The sequence below is a fragment of the Dermacentor variabilis genome, chromosome 3 (assembly GCF_050947875.1).
Source record: "Dermacentor variabilis isolate Ectoservices chromosome 3, ASM5094787v1, whole genome shotgun sequence".
Lineage (NCBI taxonomy): Eukaryota > Metazoa > Arthropoda > Arachnida > Ixodida > Ixodidae > Dermacentor > Dermacentor variabilis.
The window spans coordinates 231,625,313-231,646,616 of NC_134570.1; the positions used below are offsets into that span (position 1 = coordinate 231,625,313).

At 48.2% G+C, this 21,304-nt stretch overlaps 1 protein-coding gene across 6 annotated transcripts in view; it reads left to right on the forward strand.

The window, feature by feature from the left end:
* The window catches only part of LOC142576703 (calcium-activated chloride channel regulator 1-like), a 388,135-nt gene that overhangs the window by 62,742 nt on the left and 304,089 nt on the right, over positions 1–21,304 (forward strand). For all 6 annotated transcript variants that reach the window (XM_075686951.1, XM_075686954.1, XM_075686953.1 and 3 more), the window contains exon 3: positions 6,255–6,361. In XM_075686951.1, the coding sequence (XP_075543066.1) occupies positions 6,255–6,361 (107 nt within the window). The remainder of the gene's footprint in view (positions 1–6,254; positions 6,362–21,304) is intronic.

Sequence of the window (21,304 nt, forward strand, 5' to 3'; positions counted from 1 at the left end):
TTGCAGCTCAAACATCAAGTGCCAAACGATCGTTCCCGTAACATGAAAGCCATCCTCGGACTCAACCTCACTCAAGCCTTTGATAACATTTCCCATGCAGCTATCCTTGACCAGGTCTCCCACCTCCACCTTGGAGAGCAAGCCTACAATTACATTCGTGACTTTCTCTGCAATCGCACGGCCACCCTCTCGGCCGGAGATTTACAATCAGACCAGCTTCACCTTGGCAGCAAAGGCACCCCGCGAGGTTCAGTTATCTCTCCCATGTTCTTTAACTTAGTCATGATTGGCCTTGCCCAGCAACTACAACGAGTCGACAAGATCAAGCATACCATCTACGCCGACGACATCACCATCTCGTCGTACCGATGCAGTGATGGTCAAGTGGAGTCGGCCCTCGAAACGGCGATCGACACGGTTGAAGCCTATCTCCAAGGGATCGGACTGCACTGTTCGCCGGCTAAATCGGAGCTTCTGCTGTACAAGCCCATTCAGCGCGGTCACCCTCCCAAACACCAATCTGATCACCGACCCTGTGACGCAATCATCTACGCCTTTAAGATGGCAGTCCTATCCCACACGTTCCTAGTATCCGGGTCCTCGGTCTCACCATCTCTACCAACATCTCCAACGCCTTGGCTCTCAACAAGACCTGTGCCCAATTTCGAAACGCCATACGGCTTCTTAAACGTATCTCTAACCGACGAGGGGGACTCAAAGAAAGAAGCCTTATCCGCCTCGTCCAATCTTTGTCATATGTCCCATTACCTAAGTTGCTGCGTACCTCAACTGGTACCACGCTGAGCAAAACAAGCTCGACACCCTCATACAAGGGGTCTACAAGCAAGCACTTGGCCTCCCGCGTTGCACCAGCACGGAACTCTTCAGCCAACTGGGAGTTCACAACCACCTTTGCGAACTCATTGAAGCCCAACAACGCTCTCAGCTTGAACGGCTCACCCTTGCTGAAACGGGACGCTTTATTCTAGGCACGCTTGGCTTCACCTACCATCAGAAACAGGGCCCAAACAACCGATCCCGACCGACGTCCGTAGCTTGATCTACATAGACCCTATCCCTAGAAACATGCACCCTGAATATAACAGAGTCCGGCGCCAAGCTCAGGCCGGAGCTATAATGAAAGCCCTTGCTCACGTACCAGGTATCACATTTGTTGATGCAGCCCAATATTCCCATGGCACACGATTTGTGGCTGTCGCCACACGCGATGGAGTCCTGCACCACGCCTTTAGCGTCACTAACCCTACTGCCAAGGCGGCTGAAGAAGTGGCCATCGCCCTGGCCACTCTAGATCCCACCTGTCACACCATCGTGTGTGACTCTCGCTCAGCCGTCACTAACTTCAGCAAACGCCGCATTTCTCCCTAAGCTCTTCGCATCCTCTGCCAGGCACCACACTCCAAAGACTGCATAGTCTCCCTAACATGGATCCCGGCCCATTTGGGCCCTGTCCACCCACACCTCCCCAATATCAACGAGGTCACCCACTCCATTGCGCGAGGCCTAGTCAACCACGCCGGAGTCACTGGGGATGAGTTGGGCACCAAGGACAATATGACAACTTATAACGATCTCGTGAAGGCCTTTTACCTCAGTCGCCGAACCTTCCCCCAGCCTCACCCCAAGTTCAGCCGGGCGTAGGCTACCACCCTGCGTCTACTACAAACAAACACGTAATCTTCACCCGCCCGCCTCCACCTTATATTTCCAGACGTCTACAGTACCCCCAACTGTCGGTGCTGTGGCATTCACCCGGCTGCGCTTCCGCATATGCTGTGGGAGTGCCCAGCACAGTACACACAGACTAACATCATGACTCTCTCGTCGAGGTTGCATGAGGCTCTGCGGAGCTCCGCCCTCAACGACCAAACCTGGGCGACCCAGCACGCCCGTGAAGCGGCGACGAGGCAAGCCCTCGACGTGCCTTCATGGGAGGCTTAGGCCCGCCCATCAAAAAGTCCTAGTTGTGCAATAAAAATTTATTCCTCCTCCTATCCCCTGCTCAGACTGCGTCAAGACGCTTAGGGACGATTAGACAGCAGAATCTTTACATTGCGCTGGCCGTCCATGTCGTTGCAAACAGAAGCATCTGCGTGAAGAGTAGCAAGCAGATCTTTATCTTGACCGACGGTCACCCGACGTGCCTACTAAAGAAATGTAAACGCCGTCTTTCGTACACGGAGCGGCCCCTGCAGTATAGTAGAAGGGGGTGGTGCTGACACGGTGATGTCGATCCGGTACGAAACTTCATCTGCTCAGTCTCCGTCAAGAAACACAGGGACGATTAGACAGCGGAATCCTTCCGTTGCACTGGCCGTCCACGTTGTCCCAAAAAGAAGAATCTAGGTGAAAAGTAGCCAGGGCTTCATGATGAACTTGTACGACGGGCAACCGAAATGCCCACTAAAGAAATTCAAGCAGGGGCTTCTTGTGCGCGAAGCGTACGATGAAATAGTAGGGGGCAGTGCCGACATGGTGATGTCGATCAGTTACGAAAGTTCCTCAGCGCAGTCTCCATCAAGACGCAAAGAAACGGTTAGACACCGGGATCCTTCCCTTGCGCTGGGCATCCATGTGGTCGCAAACAAAAGCGTCTGCTTGAAAAGTGGCAAAAGATTCAAGATCAACTTGACCAACGGCTTGCCGACGTGCTAACTAAAATTATTCAAAGGGCGGGCTTCTTGTATTGTAAGGTGTGGGCGATGACTTAGAAGGGGGCCGTGTCGACACCGGGATGTCGATCCAGTACGAAAGCTCCTATGTGCAGTCTCCATGAAGATGCACAGGGACGATTAGACAGCAGAATCTTTCCATTGCGTTTGCCATCCAAGTCGTTGCAAACAGAAGCATCTGGTGAAACTAGCAAGCGATTCATGGTGAACTTCACCGGCCAGCCGATGTGCCCACCAAAGAAATTCAAGCCCGGGCTTCATTTTGTACGGAGCGGATGATGAAATAGTAAGGGGCAGTGCCGACATGATGATGTCGATCGCGTACAAAACTTCCTCTTTGCAGTCTCAATCAAGACACACAGGGACGATTAGACACCGGGTTCCTTCCGTTGTACTCGTCGTCCATATCTGTCGCAAACAGAACTATCTGTTTGAAAAGTAGCAAGCGATTCATGTTGAACTTGACCGAAAACCAGCCGGTGTGCCCACTGAAGCAATTAAAGCGCGGGTTTCTTTTAACGGAGCGGGCGATGAAGGAGAAGGGGGCGGTGTCGACACGTTGACGAAGATCCGGTACGAAAGCACATGTGCGCAGTGTCCGTCAATACGCACAGAGACGATTAGACAGCAGATTCCTTCCATTGCACTGGCCGTCCATGTCGTTGCAAACAGAAGAATGTGTGTGAAGGGTAGCAAGCACATCTTGATGAACTTGACCGATGCCCAGTCGACGCGCCCACCAAAGGAATTCAAGCCCGGGCTTCTTTTTGTACGTAGCGGATGATGAAATAGTAGGTGGCGGTGCCGACATGGTGGTGTCGATCTGGTACGAAAGTTCCTCGTTGCAGTATCCGTGGAGACGCACAGGCACGATTTGGCAGTGGAATCCTTCCGTTCCAAAGGTCGTCCCTGTCGCTGCAAACAGAAGCATCTGCGTGAAGAGTAGGAAGGAGTTTTTGATGACCTTGACCAACGGCCAGCCGACATGTCCACGAAAGAAACTCAAGCGCGGGCTTCTTCTAATGTAAGGAGCAAACGATGACGTAGAAAGATGCGGTGTGGACGCGGCGATGTCGATCCGTTGCGAAAGTTCCCCTGCGCAGTCTGCGTCAAGACGCACAGGGACGATTAGACAGTAGAATCTTTCCATGGTGCTGGCCGTACATGTCGTGGCAAACCGAAGCATATGCGTGAAGAGTAGCAAGGAATTGATGATGAACTTGACCGATGGCCAGCCGACATGCACACTAAAGAAATTCAAGCCCGAGCTTCTTCTTTTGTGTGTAGTTGACGATGACGTAGAAGGAGGCAGGGTCGACAATCTGATGTCGATCCGGTACGAAACTTCCTCTGCCTAGTCTCCGTAAGACGCACAGGGACGATTAGACAACGGGATCCTTCCGTTGCACTGGCCGTCCATGTCGTCGGAAACGGAAGCATCTGCGCTAAAAGTGGCAAGGGATTCATGATGAACTTTACCGACAACCAAAATAGTGACCAATGAGCAAATTAGTGGCTTCAGAGATGGCAACGATTGCGACAGGAAGGTAGTTCGACTCATTCGCAGCGCGTGGTAAAAATAGTTCAAGTAGGCATTGGTGCAGCTCGCTGGGACACCATCATTGTATCGATGATGATTCCAGGAAGACACGTATTTTGGACGATGGAACAGATGGTTCTTAATTATTTAGACAGTTACAAACGTATATGTCACATATGAATAAGGTAAATAACCACGGTGAGAGCACTAAACCCAGCGGTGTTACTGGTGTGAGATGGCGCGGTGTGCTGTGCACATCATTCAAACATATAATTTGAAACCAAATAAAAAATAGCTAATATGCAAAGCTGGCAAATGTCCCTGAACGACATAGGTGTCAAGCTTACTGCATAGCATGCAGTCGTCAACTGAGGCAAATGCCTTTGCTAGACCCAAAAAGAGTTCACAGGCCACTCGATGTTCAATTGTTTCGTGGAAAAATTCGACGTTTCAAAATGTTTTTTTTTTGTACCGCTGCCTGAAATAAAGGCGTACTGGGAAGGAGATAAAAAGTTGTGCTTAAGAACAAGCCTGTTCATTGCATCGAGAACATGCATATCCAGTGGTTTTGCTAAGAAATAAAGTCCGGGTATTAGGCGGTAGTTACCTTGTTTTGACGCTGTTCCGCTTTTAAATAGGGGAAAACACTTGCTCGTTTCATGTGGCCAGGTAGAACACGTTTCTAGGATGCTGTAAAAAAGTAGCACTTTCGCCCATAACGCGAAACATGGGCTGTGATAGCAAATTAGCACATCGCTACGCGAGGTAAGTATAGTAGTTTTATTGGCCTGGGAATGTGGAAACATTCGATTACTAACTGAATGACCAAGCATGGTGCCAGCACAAGCAGCCAAAATTAACACGTGACGCTCGGTGAGCGCGGACACACATTGTAAAACGCTAGACGCTGGCGTGAGTAAGCGCTGCTGCAGCGGCGAAGCGAAATGGTCATGCAATCTATCGCTTCAGCGCAAGAGCGGCGAAAACACAGCGCACACAAAGGGTTGAGCCGCCTGCAGATATTTTTCAAGATTCGGCGTGCGCATGCACACTTAAAACCTACACTGTTAAACAAATGCACACCCTTTGGTTCCTTTCTTGCGACAAAACAGTAACCGTCATCTGTCTTGCTTGCGTTTCCTTCCTTGAAAACGCTGCGCTCGCTACTTTCCTGTCGAGAATGCTTTGTCGCGCTGCAAACACTCCTGCTGTTCGTGACTTGGAAGTACCAGGCTCGCAGCCTAAAAGAAAGGAAAATCGGAAGACAGATGACGATTATCGTTGGGTGGCAAGATAGGACTCGAAGGGCGTAATTTTGTTAAAGAGTGTACACACTTGCTGCCTCCCCGCGTACCTCCATATATGGCGCGCGAGATTTAGAGGCGATCGTCAGGTACGCTTGCGGCTAGTCACGAAATGCGCAGCAGGTGCCGGAGAACAACGCCCCCCACTCCGTCCTGTCCCCCCACGGCCTTTCATGCAACGGAAGACGGCGCGTTTGCTCGCCGATTTCTTCTTCGCGGGCGCCATATTGAGCCACGATTGTCGGCTTCTTTCGCGTGCTTTCACTCGTGCATACAGCATCCGACACGCGGTGACGGTGTTGTCGTGCTTGGACTGAACCTCACGGCGACGGCAAAAATGCACTCGGAGTTTCCGTATGACTGCTGTCGCAATAAAAGAAAAAAGAAGCGGCCCAGCTATAGCACATTGATTTTACGTCTTATATCTTAAGCTGATGTTCTTTTGAAAATAAACCTTGACCAGGGCTTTCTTTCAACAACAACAGTTGCAGACGGGTAAGTCTATGGCGGTGCGTCTAAAAGCTGGTGTATTCGTAACGCACTCAGAGAAGCAGGTTACGGGCGATGCGCCACATGTAGAGGCTGTCGCTGAGAATTACCATGATGCGGTAACAAATGCGACCCGCGATGCCCTCGCATCCATGTAGAGGCGGTTAATTTAGTGTCGGACAAGTGACGCTATGTAACCACCTTAGGGTGCTCTATCGATCTGCGCAGACTACCTGGTGGTGCACGAGTGGGCTCACCTGCGGTACGGAGTCTTCGACGAGTTTGGCTCCCCCAAGGACCCACTGTACCCGGCTGTCTACATGCGGGGAGGCCAGGTGAGAAGGCTTAGCTTCTTTTCAATACGCACTGAATGCGTCAATGTTGCGGATTACATGCCTATCATAACGCGAACCTAGTATACAAATTCTGATACCTTCTGGAAAGCACCACCTGCATGTTTTTCTAGCGGAGCAAATATAGAAATTGAAAGCCAAAACACAATAGACGAATGCACTAGCATGATTTGTTAGAAACCTTTTACTCTGCTCGTGTCTTTCTTTGATTTAGTCTCATCAAGCGGCGTCATGGAAGCGCAATGAAAAAAATTCTTAAAGGGACACTATAAAGAAATATTAAACTGGTATACTGTGATAAAGCAGACTTTGAGGACTCTATTATTGCTCATTTCGCCATATATGTCTATTATTCGTGAACAAAATTAACACCCAAGTTTCATTTTAATCCTTGCTATGAAACCCCAGTGACTGTACGTCGGTGTGAGGTCACAGATCTCAAAGCTTTCTTTTTCTTTCATTCCTTTTTTGTATCTGTTTTTGAAAATTTCTAAATTAAGATTAATTTACCAGACAATACGCTAGAGGGTCCGCTGGGCTAAATAAAAGCAGTGAGAACGGCTTGACCGGGTCCAGGTGACCGTTACATGGCAGCAGCTGTACTAAGTGCGTGGGTTGAGATTATAAATAAGCCACGACAAAGATAAAATGAACACAAGCCGAATACAATACATAATACAAGACATTCATAAATCACCCACGCGCACTTATATTTCCAACGAACCAGGAAATGTATATACAAATTACACGTACAACAGATATACAAGTCGCGCCAGAACACTGACCATGTAGAAAATGTTATGAATAATTTGCAAACAGTGTAGCCGTTATCATTTAGAGACACCTAAGCCTTTTCTAGCACACAATGGAACAAATGTATGACCATAACTGTCTTTTACTTCAACTGGTTGTATTTTCATACGGGCTTAGCGTTGCTGGGAAGCTGTATGCCAAAGTTGTAGGTTGTACGAAGCCGAGCTACGACCATGTATGGGTGCCTTTTGTAGGGTACTCGATTATTACGACGCTCTAGACATGAGAAGTCTGTAAAGAAACTTATTTCTTCTCTGTTGCAAAAGTAGAGTGCGTTCAACAAACGACATGGGTATATGTTGTGAACCCGTATGACAATGAACCCTATAACGCTTTGCAGGGGTTTAACTAACCTATTGTGTTCCCGATATATAACCTATTGTGTTCCCGAAATAGCGGATAATATTTTTTGTGTTGAACAAGAGTTTCAAATATGTTTGTTTTTGTTGTTGTGCCAGGCACAAATATTTAAATGTAAGATAAACAACGCGAGATATGTATGATGTTTGGCCATGAGCGGCAGCAGATTACGGCAGCGACACACGACTGCTGTTACAGATAAGATTTTCATACAGAAGCAGTTAACGGGGGCATCCTAATTTAAGTTCGACGAAAAGTAAGCCCCAAGCATTTTATGCGTATCAACAATATCAACTGGATGCGAATCAAATCTTAAAGCCTGGTGATATGACTGATTTATTTTTAGCACGAAATATAATAGCCTCAGTTGTATTTATGTTAGGTTAAGTGGATCCGTTCTTGACCACCAGGGAATTTCCTAAAGCACGTTAGATTTGGGTATTAAATTATTCAAGTTCATATCATAAACAAGTATTGTTGAATCGTCTCCTTATATTAGGTACTTAACAGTAGTGCCTGTGTTCACGATACCATTGATGTAAGCATTGAACATTAGAGGGCGAGGAATACTCCCTTGCGGTACACGGCAGATGAGAGGTAAGGACCACGAGCCACATATTATACAGCAGTCGTCGAATGTTCCAGACTAATCTTTGAGACCCGCGTGCCTTCCACAAAGTTCTACACTATTCGCGTCAGGCGATTAAATCAGATAACACTAGGTTCGGTGACAACGACAGCGTATAGAAGCATCGATAACTTTCCAGAAACTTCGGCTACATGCAGGCGCGTCCCACGCTGTGCGATAACACTTGTTAGGCGACGAAACGTAGTCGCCCGATGAGGATAAGTACACGTGTCAATACCCCCCTCTTAAAAAGCATCGACCCGATGCTGCGAACAAACGAAAGTAATAAAGAAAGGACTCGTAGCAAAGAAAACAACAAAATAAGGAGGTTACGTGAACCACTTCAGATCGTGCGCGGCGCCGCTGTGAATGCGAAATGCCGTCTGGCACGACCTCATAGTCCAGTGCGCGAATACGTCGGATGACCTTGTAGGGTCCGAAATGGCGTCGCAGTAGTTTCTCACTGAGTCCTCGTCGGCGTAGCGGGGTGCATACCGAAACACGGTCGCCGGGCTGGTACTCGACGTAGCGTCGTCGGAGGTTGTAGTGTCGGCTGTCGGGCTTCTTCCGCGCTGGAGGTAGGTAGCGACGTCAAGATTCTCCTCGCCAGTGACGTGTGGCAGCACGGCGTCGAGCGTCGTCGTCGGGTTCCTGCCGTAAACCATCTTGAACGGCGTGATCTGTGTTGTTTCTTGCACCGCCGTGTCGTAAGCGAATGTTACGTACGGCAGGACGGCATCCCAGGTCTTGTGTTCGACGTCGACGTACATCGCTAGCAAGTCTGCGAGGGTATTATTCAGGTACCCGTAAGACCATTCGTCTGCGGGTGGTAGGCCGTTGTCCTTCTGCGCCTTGTCTGACTGTAGTTCAGAATGGCTTGGGTGAGCTCCGCTGTAAAGGCCGTTCCTCAGTCGGTAATGAGGACTTCTGGGGCGCCATGTCGTAGGAGGATGTTTTCGACAAAGAATTTCGCCACTTCGGCTGCGCTACCTTTCGGCAGTGCTTTAGTTTCAGCGAAGCGGGTGAGGTGGTCTGTCGCCACGACGATCCACTTATTTCCGGTTTTTGACGTCGGAAAAGGCCCCAACAAGTCCATCCCGATCTGCTGGAATGGTCGGCAAGGAGGCTCGATTGGCTGTAGTAATCCCGCTGGCCTTGTCGGTGGTGTCTTGCGTCGCTGTCAGTCTCGGCATTTTCTGACATAACGGGCGACGTCGGCGGTCAGGCGCGGCCAATAATACCTTTCCTGTATCCTCAATAGTGTCCGGGAAAATCAGAGGTGTCCAATGGTCACACCATCATGCAGGGCGTGCAGTACTTCTGAACGCAGTCCTGACGGGACAACAAGAAGGTAGTTGGCGCGCACTGGTGATAAGTTCTGTTTTACAAGTAGGTTGTTTTGAAGCGAGAAGGAAGACAATCCTCGCCTAAATGCCCTAGAGGCAATGTCGGTGTGCCCTTCCAAATACTCGACGAGGTTTTTCAACTCCGGGTCTGCTCGCTGCTGTTCAGCGTAGTCTTCCGCGCTTGAAATGCCAAGGAAGGCGTCGTCATCTTCGTCATCTTGCGGCAGCGAGTCAATGGGGGCGCGTGATAGGCAATCGGCATCAGAGTGTTTTCGTCCGGTCTTATAGGTTACAGTGATATCATATTCTTGCAGTCTTATGCCCCAACCACTGGCACGCGCTGGAAAGCTTCGGCGCGCGCCGAAGGGTCAAATGCGTCAAAGCGTCGGTCGGGAACTCGCTGAAGCGGAACGTCGCGCAGCGATTATGTCTACTGCCGATGCTAGAAGTTTGCCGGCGCGCGGCGAAGCTGCGCCGGCGTGCACCAATGGGAGGCTGCGACGCCTCGCAGGCGTCAACCAATCGGAGGCTGCGGAGCCTCCGGCTGCTAGGCCTGTAATGGCCGACCGTGCGGAGACGCCGGCACCAACGATCGTCCGAGTGTTTTGGACGCACGACGCGCGCGACAGTGTTCCTGAAAGACAGTGTTGTAAAAGTAGGCCGACAACGACACGATCAACCGACCGACGACCGTGGGTTGTGGCAGTGCGACGTGGATCCGAAGCGACTTCGAACGACGCCGACTAATCCAACCTGCCCACTGGGTTCCGCCGGGCTCAGTGCGATCGTCTGCTAAAACAGCCAACCGAATCACGATTACCGCAACGTCCGTGCTTGTTGTGTGTGTATTTTGTTGTGCTCAAAACATGTTTACGAGCTCCGAAGTCTGGATAATCAACACTCGCCTATCGCCGATGTTGTTTACGTTACGCGTAGGCCTAGCGCGTCCATCGAGTTCGTAAAACTGGCGAGTGAACGAACTCACCTGAGAAACTCTGTCGAAGGAAATGAATTTTCAGGTCCGTTTGGTGCTGCAGTGATTTAAAATATGGCACTCTTGACTTCGTGTGACCTGTGATGTGGTGAATGAACAGTGTGGAAGTTGGGTTGGTCAACCGCGGCGTGTTTCGTGTGCCTTCGTGGTTTCGTGGTTGACTCAAGTTTAACGGGCAAGCTACGCTGTTTCCAGTGGTAAAGATAACTTCCGAACGAAAGCGAAATATACTAGTAGCCGAACTGTTGGAAGTACTTACATAATCAGCCGTGCCGCCTGTTTCAGCTGACACTGCGCTCTTCTATTCGGCATGTGAATCCAGTTCAGTACAAGTTCACTGTACTCATTCACTCACTTATTTCTAGTGCGTCCGTCTTTTGGGCTAGTTGGGCATAAATCGCTCGTGTAGCAATCAAGAACACTGACGCACTGAAGCATACGTGACAACGCAGTCATGTTTGAGTCAGTGTGTCGTTATAGTTGAGCACTGCAAAAAGAAATTATCTGTTTGCAACGTGTGCCCTGTGTGCAGTACATAGCAGGACCTGCATCACGCAAGACCCATGCATGTAGCAGCGTATGCCACGATTGCTTCGATGCCCGCTTCAGAAGCAGCAAATACTGAGTCAATGAAACTGTAACTGATTTTTTATCTCACTTTTTGCTTATGGAAAGTGTAGATGGTGTGAGTGCATTGTGGGGAAGGTGAAAAGGTGTCATCACTGTTTTGTGCAGTCAGTATGCCTTCAGCCCCTACTAAAATGTTTCTTGCTGCGATACTATAAATTGTAGTCAGGACAAAGATCTACTCAAAACCAAGTTACTAATGCATCTGCGCAGAATGTGTTTGATTAACAAGTTAACGCTTCCACAACAGTGAGTTTTCGCATGGAGTCAAAATTTTGTAAACTTGACAAAACTCGCTAAACAATTGAAAATTCTTAATATTTGCTGCAGCTGTACACTTTCTACGATTCTGAGGATGCAAGAGATGTGGTGAAAGCAACTTTTCAGTGAACGGGATAAAGTGGTGTCTGAAAGGGTTTAAGACGTATGGAAGCATACTTGTTCCTCGTTCTCACAAGCATCTTCAATAGTTCCCTAAAGTCTAGTACCTTTTCTAGTACTCGGAAGGTAGCATGAACATTGCCCATGCACAAATCAGGTGCTAGATGTGCAGTTACTAACTGCCGACCTATATCTATCCTCTTCAGTGCGTCAGGTGTTTGAATCGATATTTGATTCCTCGCTTTCTGTTAGTGCTAAGAGCATTTTAATAAATGAACAGCATGACTTTGTGTGCCGACAACTTAAAACTATTTCAGACTGTCAACAGTGTTCACCACTGCATCGACTTCCAAAAAGACATTTTTTCTCTCTCAAACTGGTGCAGAAACAATAATTACTCTTAAATGCTTCCAACACTATGGCATTAAGTTATATGCACAAAACGCACCATGTGAAATTTTGATACACTCTACATGATGCTCCACTCCTTAGGATGGATGAAATGAAAGATCTAGGTGTGTACTTCGACAAAATGCTAAGCTTTTCTTCGTATAGATAATTACACAAGATGCCCTTCACGCTCTTGGAATTGCATGCCGTATATTGCACGATTTCCACTCACCTGTTGTGTTTCTGAAATTCTGCTGTGTGCCTCCAACTACTAGAGTATGCCTCTGTAGGAGGGGGGTGCAATGAGCAAATCTAATTCTGACCTCATTGAACGCATCCAGAATAAATTGATGTCTATCTTCAAGCACCACTTTTGCCATTCTGGCGACCACAATTGAGCCTTCTCAATTATACTTCAACTCGCATCTCTGGATTCAAGTCTTAATTAATCGCACCTTTTGTTCCTGTATAAGGTGGTCCATGACATTATACATTCCTTAAAGCTTCTTCATCATATGCACTTGTTTGTGCCGCAACAGTATACCAGGTAGCATTCCACATTCGTTGCCTGGGCTTGTTACAAGATTGTGCTAATAACACTCGACTCCAAAACATACTTCACAGTTCATTTCCTGTGTTTCGTGTATCTGTAGATAATCACGTAGGATTAACTCCCTTTTACTTTTCCGCGTTTCCTTTTTTCCCTAATTGCTTATCTTCCATTTTTTTTGTCTACTACATTCATGTTTTCTCTACATTTTGTCTCACATAGTGCTCGTTAAGTGCACCAGTACAAAGGCTCTCTAGCTGTTCCTGGGCACTACAATAAAAATTTGAATGATTGATTATTATCGTAGTATAAAATTGTGCTTTTAAGTATGTACTAGTATACTATCTTAGTGCAGTAGCTTTCGTGCGATTAAAAAAAGGGCATGAATTAAGAAAAGAGAGAGAAAATGATAAATGAAAGGTAGGGAGGTTAACCAGGACTGAGCCCGGTTGGCTACCCTACACTGGGGAAAGGGGGACGGAAAGATTAAAAGAAGAGAAAGTCCACTGGGGATATCAGTCGGTCACTCAGTCTGGATCACAGACGCTGACTCAATCCGGTATCTTTCAAATATCGCAGCAGCGCTTTTGTGGCCTTTTGTAGCTGCGATATGCAAGGCCATGGTCCCAAGATCTTGTTCAAGATGAACGGCTTTCCATCTAGCTGATTGAGAGCTCTGCAGAGGTCTTGCCTTTCATCTTCAAAAGATGGGCAGTAGCACATTAGGTGTTCTATGGTTTCCTCGACACCGCAGGCATTGCACTCGGCGCTATCAGCCATTCCATTCAAAAATGCATATGCACTGGTGAATGCGACGCCCAAACGTAAGCGGCACAGCACTGTTTCCTCATTTCGCAGAAGACCTGGTAACAGCCGCAGTTGCATAGAGGGATCGAGGGAATGCAATCGATGTTGAGTGAATTCAGGTGTGTGCCACTTTTCCAATGTCAAAAGAGTGCGCTAGCTTGCCTAAGTGTTGGGCTGCGTCGGTCCGCAATAAAGGTACAGAAACGAGGGTTGCTCCTTCGTGGGCTTTCCTAGCAGCTTCGTCAGCGAGGTCGTTGCCGGAGATACCGCAATGACCAGGCAGCCACTGAAACACGACGTCGTGTCCTTTCATGATCATGTGATGGTGCATTTCTCGCATCTCCGACACAAGTTGTTCACATGACCCGCGATGAAGAGATGACAGGAGACATTGTAAGGCCGCCTTTGAATCGCAGGACATTGCCCACCGATTAACCGGTTGGTTATTAATATAATCAACGGCACCTCGGAGGGCAACAAGCTCCGAACCGGTCGATGTTGTCAAGTGAGAAATCTTGTATTGGATGCTTAGTGATCGTGATGGTATAACCACTGCGCTGGTGGAGCTGGTCTGAGTGGAAGAACCATCCGTATATATGTGGACTCGATCAAAGTAGAAAGTGTGCAAACAATCCAGAGCTGCTTGCTTCAAGGCCAAGGTAGGCAGGACGGTCTTCTTTCTTATCCCTGGAACCGTAAGACACACTTGAGGTTGTTTTAAACACCACAAAGCTGAGGTTGAACGTGCTGAGGGTGTGAAGCCCGATGGTAAGGAGGCACGATGGATGCTGACCTTGTTGGAGAAGGACGCCTGTGGTCGTCGTTCTGGCATGAATTAAGAAAGTGCAATAATATGCTATGTGCCTGATCATATGCATTGTGCTATTAATTTCTTCCGAGTTTTAATAATGGCTGGCTACTGTATGCACTGTTGTGCAATAAAATAATATGCCACAGCAATTATTGCGTGCCTCGCAGAACAAATTGAATATATCTTTCTCAGTCAAAACATCATAGCAGGCTGAAAACAATAAACTGCAATTTTTCTTTTTGTGGTGACGAAGTGTATAAATTGTGAAAATAACGTGTTTATATATTTCTTATACTATGCAAATGAGCTGCTCCCATGCATTCGAGTAAGTGCTTCAATAGTCCGACTTGGCAAAGGGCAACGAAAGACTCCTATTAAAACCCTCTAATTCCCAAGCTTGTATTATCTGACGGTATGTCATTTCATTAATGTAAAGAAAGGCAAACTTGATATGTGGAAACCAGTTACAATAGAACATGGCCCTTACACTGTGAAAATGTTTTGTAGCAATACGCTCAATGTGGAGGCCTCCGGATGCGGTGTTGATGCATCAAAACAATCTAGAATAATAGAGGTGCTCCATGGGCTAGATTTGGCAGAATCAAGAATTGGGGGGAGAGAAGATACGAATTACATACATTTTAGCTATTCTAGTTTTTTTTTGTGAGTGCTACAGGTGTTTCAATTCTGTTGTGCTGATTTTCTCAGAACCCACTTTTTCACGTTCCTCTCATGCACCAACAAGCATAATTATATTGGCACGGATGCTTTATCTGTATCCGGTTACCGTATTTCGCCTGCTAAAAAATGTTAAACGTTATCGCGCGGTGCAAGATGCGCCTGAACGTATCGGAAGTTTCGCGAATGTTATCGATGGTTCTGTCTGTTGTCGACGAACCTTGCTAATCTGATTGCATACGCGACACGAATTGTGTTGTAGTTTCTGGAAGGCGCGCGGGCACCAGCGAATAGGCTGTAACTTTCGACGACTGTCGTATGCAAACGGACGCGCTTGACCCGCAGATGAGATTTTCTACGATTGCCGACATTGCTCGCCGCTATCGTTGCGATTGAGCCGGCACTATTTATTTACCGTCACTACTACGTGGCAATATTTCCAACACAGATTTTTTTCAGTTATACATTGCACGCCTAATTCTTACATAGTTGGCTGTGCAATAAGCTACCAAAAATGAAATGGTGCAACAGTTTTTGATATATGGCATCGTCGTGCGGGTGTTCGCAAAGCGATCTTGCAGACAGACGACGCGCGAGCGCTGATGTCGATATTTTGTACGCTATTGTTACTTCAAAAATAAAAAAAATGTTGCGACAGGTGTATATTCATTATTCAAACGTGTTTTTTATATCTAAAAGCACATACAGATCACTAACTTATTGTTTCAAGCTTAGTTTACAGCAGGCTGTTTTAGGCCGGACTTTGACGGATGAAGACGGAATAGCCCAGCAACAGTGCGCCGTAGCCGAGGAGCGAGCTTCGGCGCGCGTCGGAGCTTGTCTCCAGTGGTTGCGCGCCCTTTCTCTCCAGCCGAAGCGAAGCGACGCGTTCGCTTGCCAGCGCGCGCCGAAGCTTTCGGCGCGTGCCAGTGGTTGGGGCATTAGGCTTCACCGCGCCAGCCGTTTTGAAAGTTCCTTTAATTTCACTAGCCAACACAACGCGTGATGGTCGCTGACGACTTTGAATGGCCTGCCATATAGGAAAGGGCGAAATTTTGCAGTAGCCCAAATGATGGCGAGGCATTCCGTTTCATTCGTAGAATAGTTGCCTTCCACTTTTGACAGCGACTGGCTAGCATAAGATATCACCCGTTCAAGTCCGTCTTTTCTTTGGACTAGGACCACACCAAGGCCTAGGCTACTGGCGTCAGTGTGGATTTCGGTATCCGCGTCCCCCTCAAGGTGCGCAAGTGCGGGCGGCGTCTGCATACGTCGTGTGCGTTCTTGAAATGCGTCGGCCTGCGGCGTTTCCCAGTTGAACTCGACGTCACATCTAGTTAGCTGTGTCAGCTGCTCAGCGATGCGCGAAAATTCCTTGACAAAGCGCCTATAGTAGGCACGCATGCCAAGGAATCTACGCACTGCCTTCTTGTCGATGGGCTGCGGGAACTTTGCGACGGCAGCTGTCTTCTGCGGGTCGCGAAGGACTCCAGACTTGCTGATGACGTGGCCTAGGAACAGAAGTTCATCGTAAGCAAAGTGGCACTTTTCTGGCTTCAGAGTGGGCCCTGATGACTTGATGGCCTCTAGTACTGTCACTAGTCGCCTAAGGTGACCGTCGAAATTTCCGGCGATGACGACAACCTCTTCCAAGTAAACAAGACTGCTCTGGTACTTCAATCCTGCTAACACCGTGTCCATGACGCACTGGAACCTTGCAGGCGCCGAGCACAGTCCGAATGGCATGGCCTTAAACTCGTAGATGCCCACTGGCGTGATGGATGGATGGAAGGTAGGAGCGTCCCCTTTGAAACGGGGCGATGGCAGTTGCCACCATGCTCAGATTTTTATTTTGCCTTTTATTTTTATCTGTGTTGTGTGTTATTGAATTTCTCGATTTTCTTTAAATACGTCTTCCTACCCTTTTAACCTTATGTCACCTCTCTGCTTTTGAGCCACCAATCCTCCAATCGTCTATTGCTAATTTCCACAGCACCTTTATTTACATGACAATCATTATCTCTGAACCCTAGGGCCTCAGGAAGGGTGACTGTGGCCGCATCGACATCGGGGTTGATACCATCACATTTTAGTATGAGGTGTTCCATTCTTTCTACATATTTACCACACACAGTACATGTGTCTTCTTCTTCGTTAAATTTCTTTTTATAGCTCCGCGTTCTAAGACATCCTGATCTAGCTTCAAAGAGTAGGGCACTGCCTCTTGAGTTATCATAAAACGCTTCCTTCCTGACCTGCTGTTTCCAGTATCGATATAGTTCTACACTATGCTTCTTTTCCATTGAATTTATCCAATTTTTACCTTCCGCATTTTTAACCTGTGGTTTAATGCTCTGTCCTTTTTCGTCCTCGTGTCTGGCATACTTACTGGTTAGCTTCCTAGTTCTTTTCCGCCATTGTGAGTCAACGCTCTTTCTGTATAGGTATTTAAACACCTTAGCTGCCCACCTGTTATCATCCAATTTCCTCAGACGTTTTTCGTATAGGATTTTACTCTGAGTTTCCCGGGCTTCGAATGATGCCCAGCCCATATCTCCCTGTACTGCTTCGTTTGTGGTTTTCCCGTGGGCACCTAGTGCTAACCTTCCCACAGCTCTCTGATTTACCTCACGTCTCGACTGAACCTCTGCCCTTAAACACAGGACCGCATTCCCGAAAGTAAGCCCCGGCACCATTACTCCCTTCCAAATGCCTCTCAGTACCTCATACCTGTTGTAACCCCACAATGCCTTATGTTTCATTATCCCGGCATCTCTTCGCCCTTTTGCTATTAGAGACTGTTCGTGCTTTTCCGTGTACATCTGCCCTTTGTTTATCCATACCCCGAGATACTTGTATTCGGCCACTCGGGGTATTTCGTGGCCTTGTATTGTAAGCTCCTGATCAGTTGTATCGTTGAAAAACATCCCACCGGACTTAGCTGCACTAAAACTGAAACCTAAACTGTCTCCTTCGTCCCCACAGTAATTAACCAGAGTTTGCAAATCTTCCTGGCTATCTGCGAACAGTACAATATCGTCCGCATACATTAAACCCGGTAGTCGTTGCTCAACAACCTTTTCGCCTAATCTGTACGACAGATTATACCCTAGATTGCTTCGTTGTAACCTTCTTTCCATGCTTATCATATAAAGCATGAACAGCAGCGGTGATAGAGGACAACCTTGCCTTAATCCTTTGTGAACCTCGACAGTTGTCGTACTCTTGATTCCTTCCCATGTTATTTCAACATTATTTTCTCGATATAGTTCCTGTAGAAAATCAATTACCTCATTACCGATACCTTCAGCTTTTAATATGTTCCACAGGAGTTCCCTGTTCACATTGTCGTATGCACCACTTATGTCCAGGAAGGCTAAATACAGAGGTCTATTTTCCGCCTTAGCTCTTTCTATGCACTGGGTAAGCACGAACAGGCTATCATCTAAGCGCCTACCACTTCTGAACCCGTTCTGAAGTTCTCCAAGTATTCTATTACTTTCTACCCATGACTGCATTTTTAATTTCACCGCCTGCATCGCCAGCCTATATATAACTGATGTTATCGTAATTGGTCGGAAAGATTTTATGTTCTTCTTATCACCTTTCCCTTTATAAATCAAATTCATTTTACTCTGTTTCCAGCTGTGCGGAATTTGCTTATTTGTTATGACGGCCTCCAATGCTTTTATCAGCGTTTCCTTGCTTCTTGGGCCAAGTTCATTAATTAACTTGATTGGAATTTCGTCTATCCCCGCGGACGTGCATTTTGGAACAATTGCTTCCGCCTTTTTCCAGTTAAGATTGGTCAATTCTAAGCTATTTTCTATTATGCTATTCTGTGTTGCTCCCTCACTTGGGGCGATTACCCTATCGTCTTTCCTAAATGACTCTGCTATAACTGAACCAATGTAGTTCACAGCGTCATCTCCCTCTAAACAATTTCCTTCGGCATCGTGAATCTGTTCCTCTTTTCTGTGATTAGCTTTACCCAGCCAGCTTATATGGTTCCAGAATTTTCTTGACCCCCCTTTAGTTGCATCGCGAGCTTCAGCCAGCCAGCGATCAGAGGACTGCTTTATTTTAACCTGGACGAGGACCTGCACTTGTTGTTTCTTTTGTCGATAATATTCCCATTTTTGGCCTATTTCCTCTTCAGATAACTGCGCCCTCTTTGCTTCTCTGTGTTCCCGAGATGCCCACCGTCGTTGTTCGATGGCCTCTTTAATTTCCTTATTCCACCAACTTCGTGGCTTCCCCTTTCCTCTCCAGCGGTTTACTCCTTTTACCTCTTTTATTTTTGCACTAATGAGTAGTTCTAACTGATTATAATCCCACCTTTCCATGGGATGTTTCTTTATTGCTTCCTCTATGCCAGCCGCTATTTGCGCTATTTGCGCGTCATTTAATTTTGCGTACTCTTTTTGGCTTCCCTGTATTTCTCTTTTGAGTAGGGCTCCCAACTGCCTTTTCGCGACCTCTCTCGTCGACTTCTATTTCCCAGTAGCCAGACTTGAGATCCATCGACGAAAAGTATTTTGCGTTGCAGAGCCGATCTAATGCGTCGTCTATCCGTGGTATGGTGTATGCATCCTTCTTTGTGATCTTTTTCAGTCGACGATAATCGAAACAGAAACGCAAGGTGTCCTTTAAGACAACAGTGGATGCCCACGGGATTTTCGACGGCAAGATAATGTCGTCGCGCAGCATTTTATCGACTTGTTCTTTTATAGCTTCACGGTCTCGCGGCGAAACTCGGTAAGGGTTCTGGCAGAGTGGTCGTGTGCACTCCTCGGTGATTATGCGATGCTTTGCGACTGGTGTCTGTCGAATCCTTGATGACGTCGAGAAGCAGCCTTTGTATCGTCGGAGCAGACTTCTGAGCGGTTCTTGCTTAATCATGGGGAGACTTGGATTAATGTTGTAGTCTGGTTCGGGAACCATGTTTTTCGGGGCAGATGCGGCGGAATCCGAGAGAACAAACGCATTACCGGTTTCCAGAAATTTCTCGATGTACGCGATTGTCGTGCCCTAGTTGATGTGCTTGAACTCCTGGCTGAAGTTTGTCAGCAACACTTCAGTTTCCCGTCCGTGCAGTCGAGCGATCCCTCTTGCGACGCAAATTTCACGGTCGAGCAGTATACGTTGGTCACTCTCGATGACGCCTTCAACGTCGGCAGGTGTTTTGGTGCCGACGGAAACGACAATGCTGGAGCGAGGTGCGATGATGACTAGACTTTCGAGCACGCTTAAGGCATGGTGACTACGAGAGCTGTCCGGCGGTATCGCTCCATCTCCAGACAGCGTTATTGACTTCTATTTCAGGTCGATGATTGCGCCGTATTGGTTCAGGAAGTCGATGCGGAGAATGACGTCTCGTGAACACTGTTGGAGGATAATGAAGGTGGCAGGGTAAGTCCGGTCATGAACAGAAATTCTTGCCGTGCAGATTCCAGTCGTCGTGATGAGGTGTCCTCGAGCGGTCTGAATTTGAGGGCCTTCCCATGCAGTTTTTGCTTTCTTCAACTGGCCGGCGATGTGTCCACTAATGACGGAGTAATCAGCCCCTGTGTCGACTAAGGCGGTGACTTCGTGGCCGTCAAAAAGGACGTCGAGGTCGGTGGTTCTTTGTCTTGTAATACAGTGCGGTCTTAGCGTGGAATGACGGCTGCGTCGCGTTGACCTGTGGCTGGTATGTGACGTCGTCAGGTCGTCTTTCATCGTCCTATTCTTTGCTTCCACACTTCGTCGGGACGGCGGTGTGTTGTCATGCCGTCGAGGTAGTTTCTTCGACGTCTTCGTCGGCGGCGGAGGATCTTCGTCAGTTCGACGAACAGCAACCGCACCTCCATCGGTTGCTGCGTTTAGTTTTCCGGATTCGGGCTCGCTGACCGGCCCCGGACTGGGCCAGTGTGTGGTCGGCGCTGCGGCGACAGGTAGTGGCCTGGTGACGGCGAACGGGACGGTCGTCGAGCACTGCACTGAGTGGCGCCGAGGTAGTCGGCGATATTGCGAGGTCGTTCGCCACGCCGTGGTCGCGGCGCGTTAACGGCGAACCCTCGCAGTCCTATTTCCCGGTATGGGCATCGGTGGTACACGTGGCCGGCTTCTCCGCAGTGGTAGCAGAGCGGCCGGTGGTCAGGAGCTCGCCAAATGTCCGTCTTCCTCGCGTAGCGGTGCTGGGCAACAAGCGAGCGTGCTGACGGCGGCGGCGGTGGACCACGTAATTGCGGCGTTAAAGGGTCCTGGCGTGGTCGTGCAGGGGGGCCTTGACGGCGGGCGGCGGAGGCGTAGGTCATCGCTTCCGGCTGGGGCTACGGTGATTATGGTTGCACCTCACGAACTCCAAGCGATCGGTGCACCTCTTATTTCACGATGTCGGCGATCGAGGCCACTTGAGGCAGCGACGAAGGCAAGACCTTGCGCAGTTCTTCGCGCACAATGGCCCTGGTGGTCTCGCGCAGATCGTCCGTGGCCAGTGACTGAATTGCTGCGCAGTGGGTATAGTTTGTATGGCGGTTGAATTGCCGGTTCCGCATT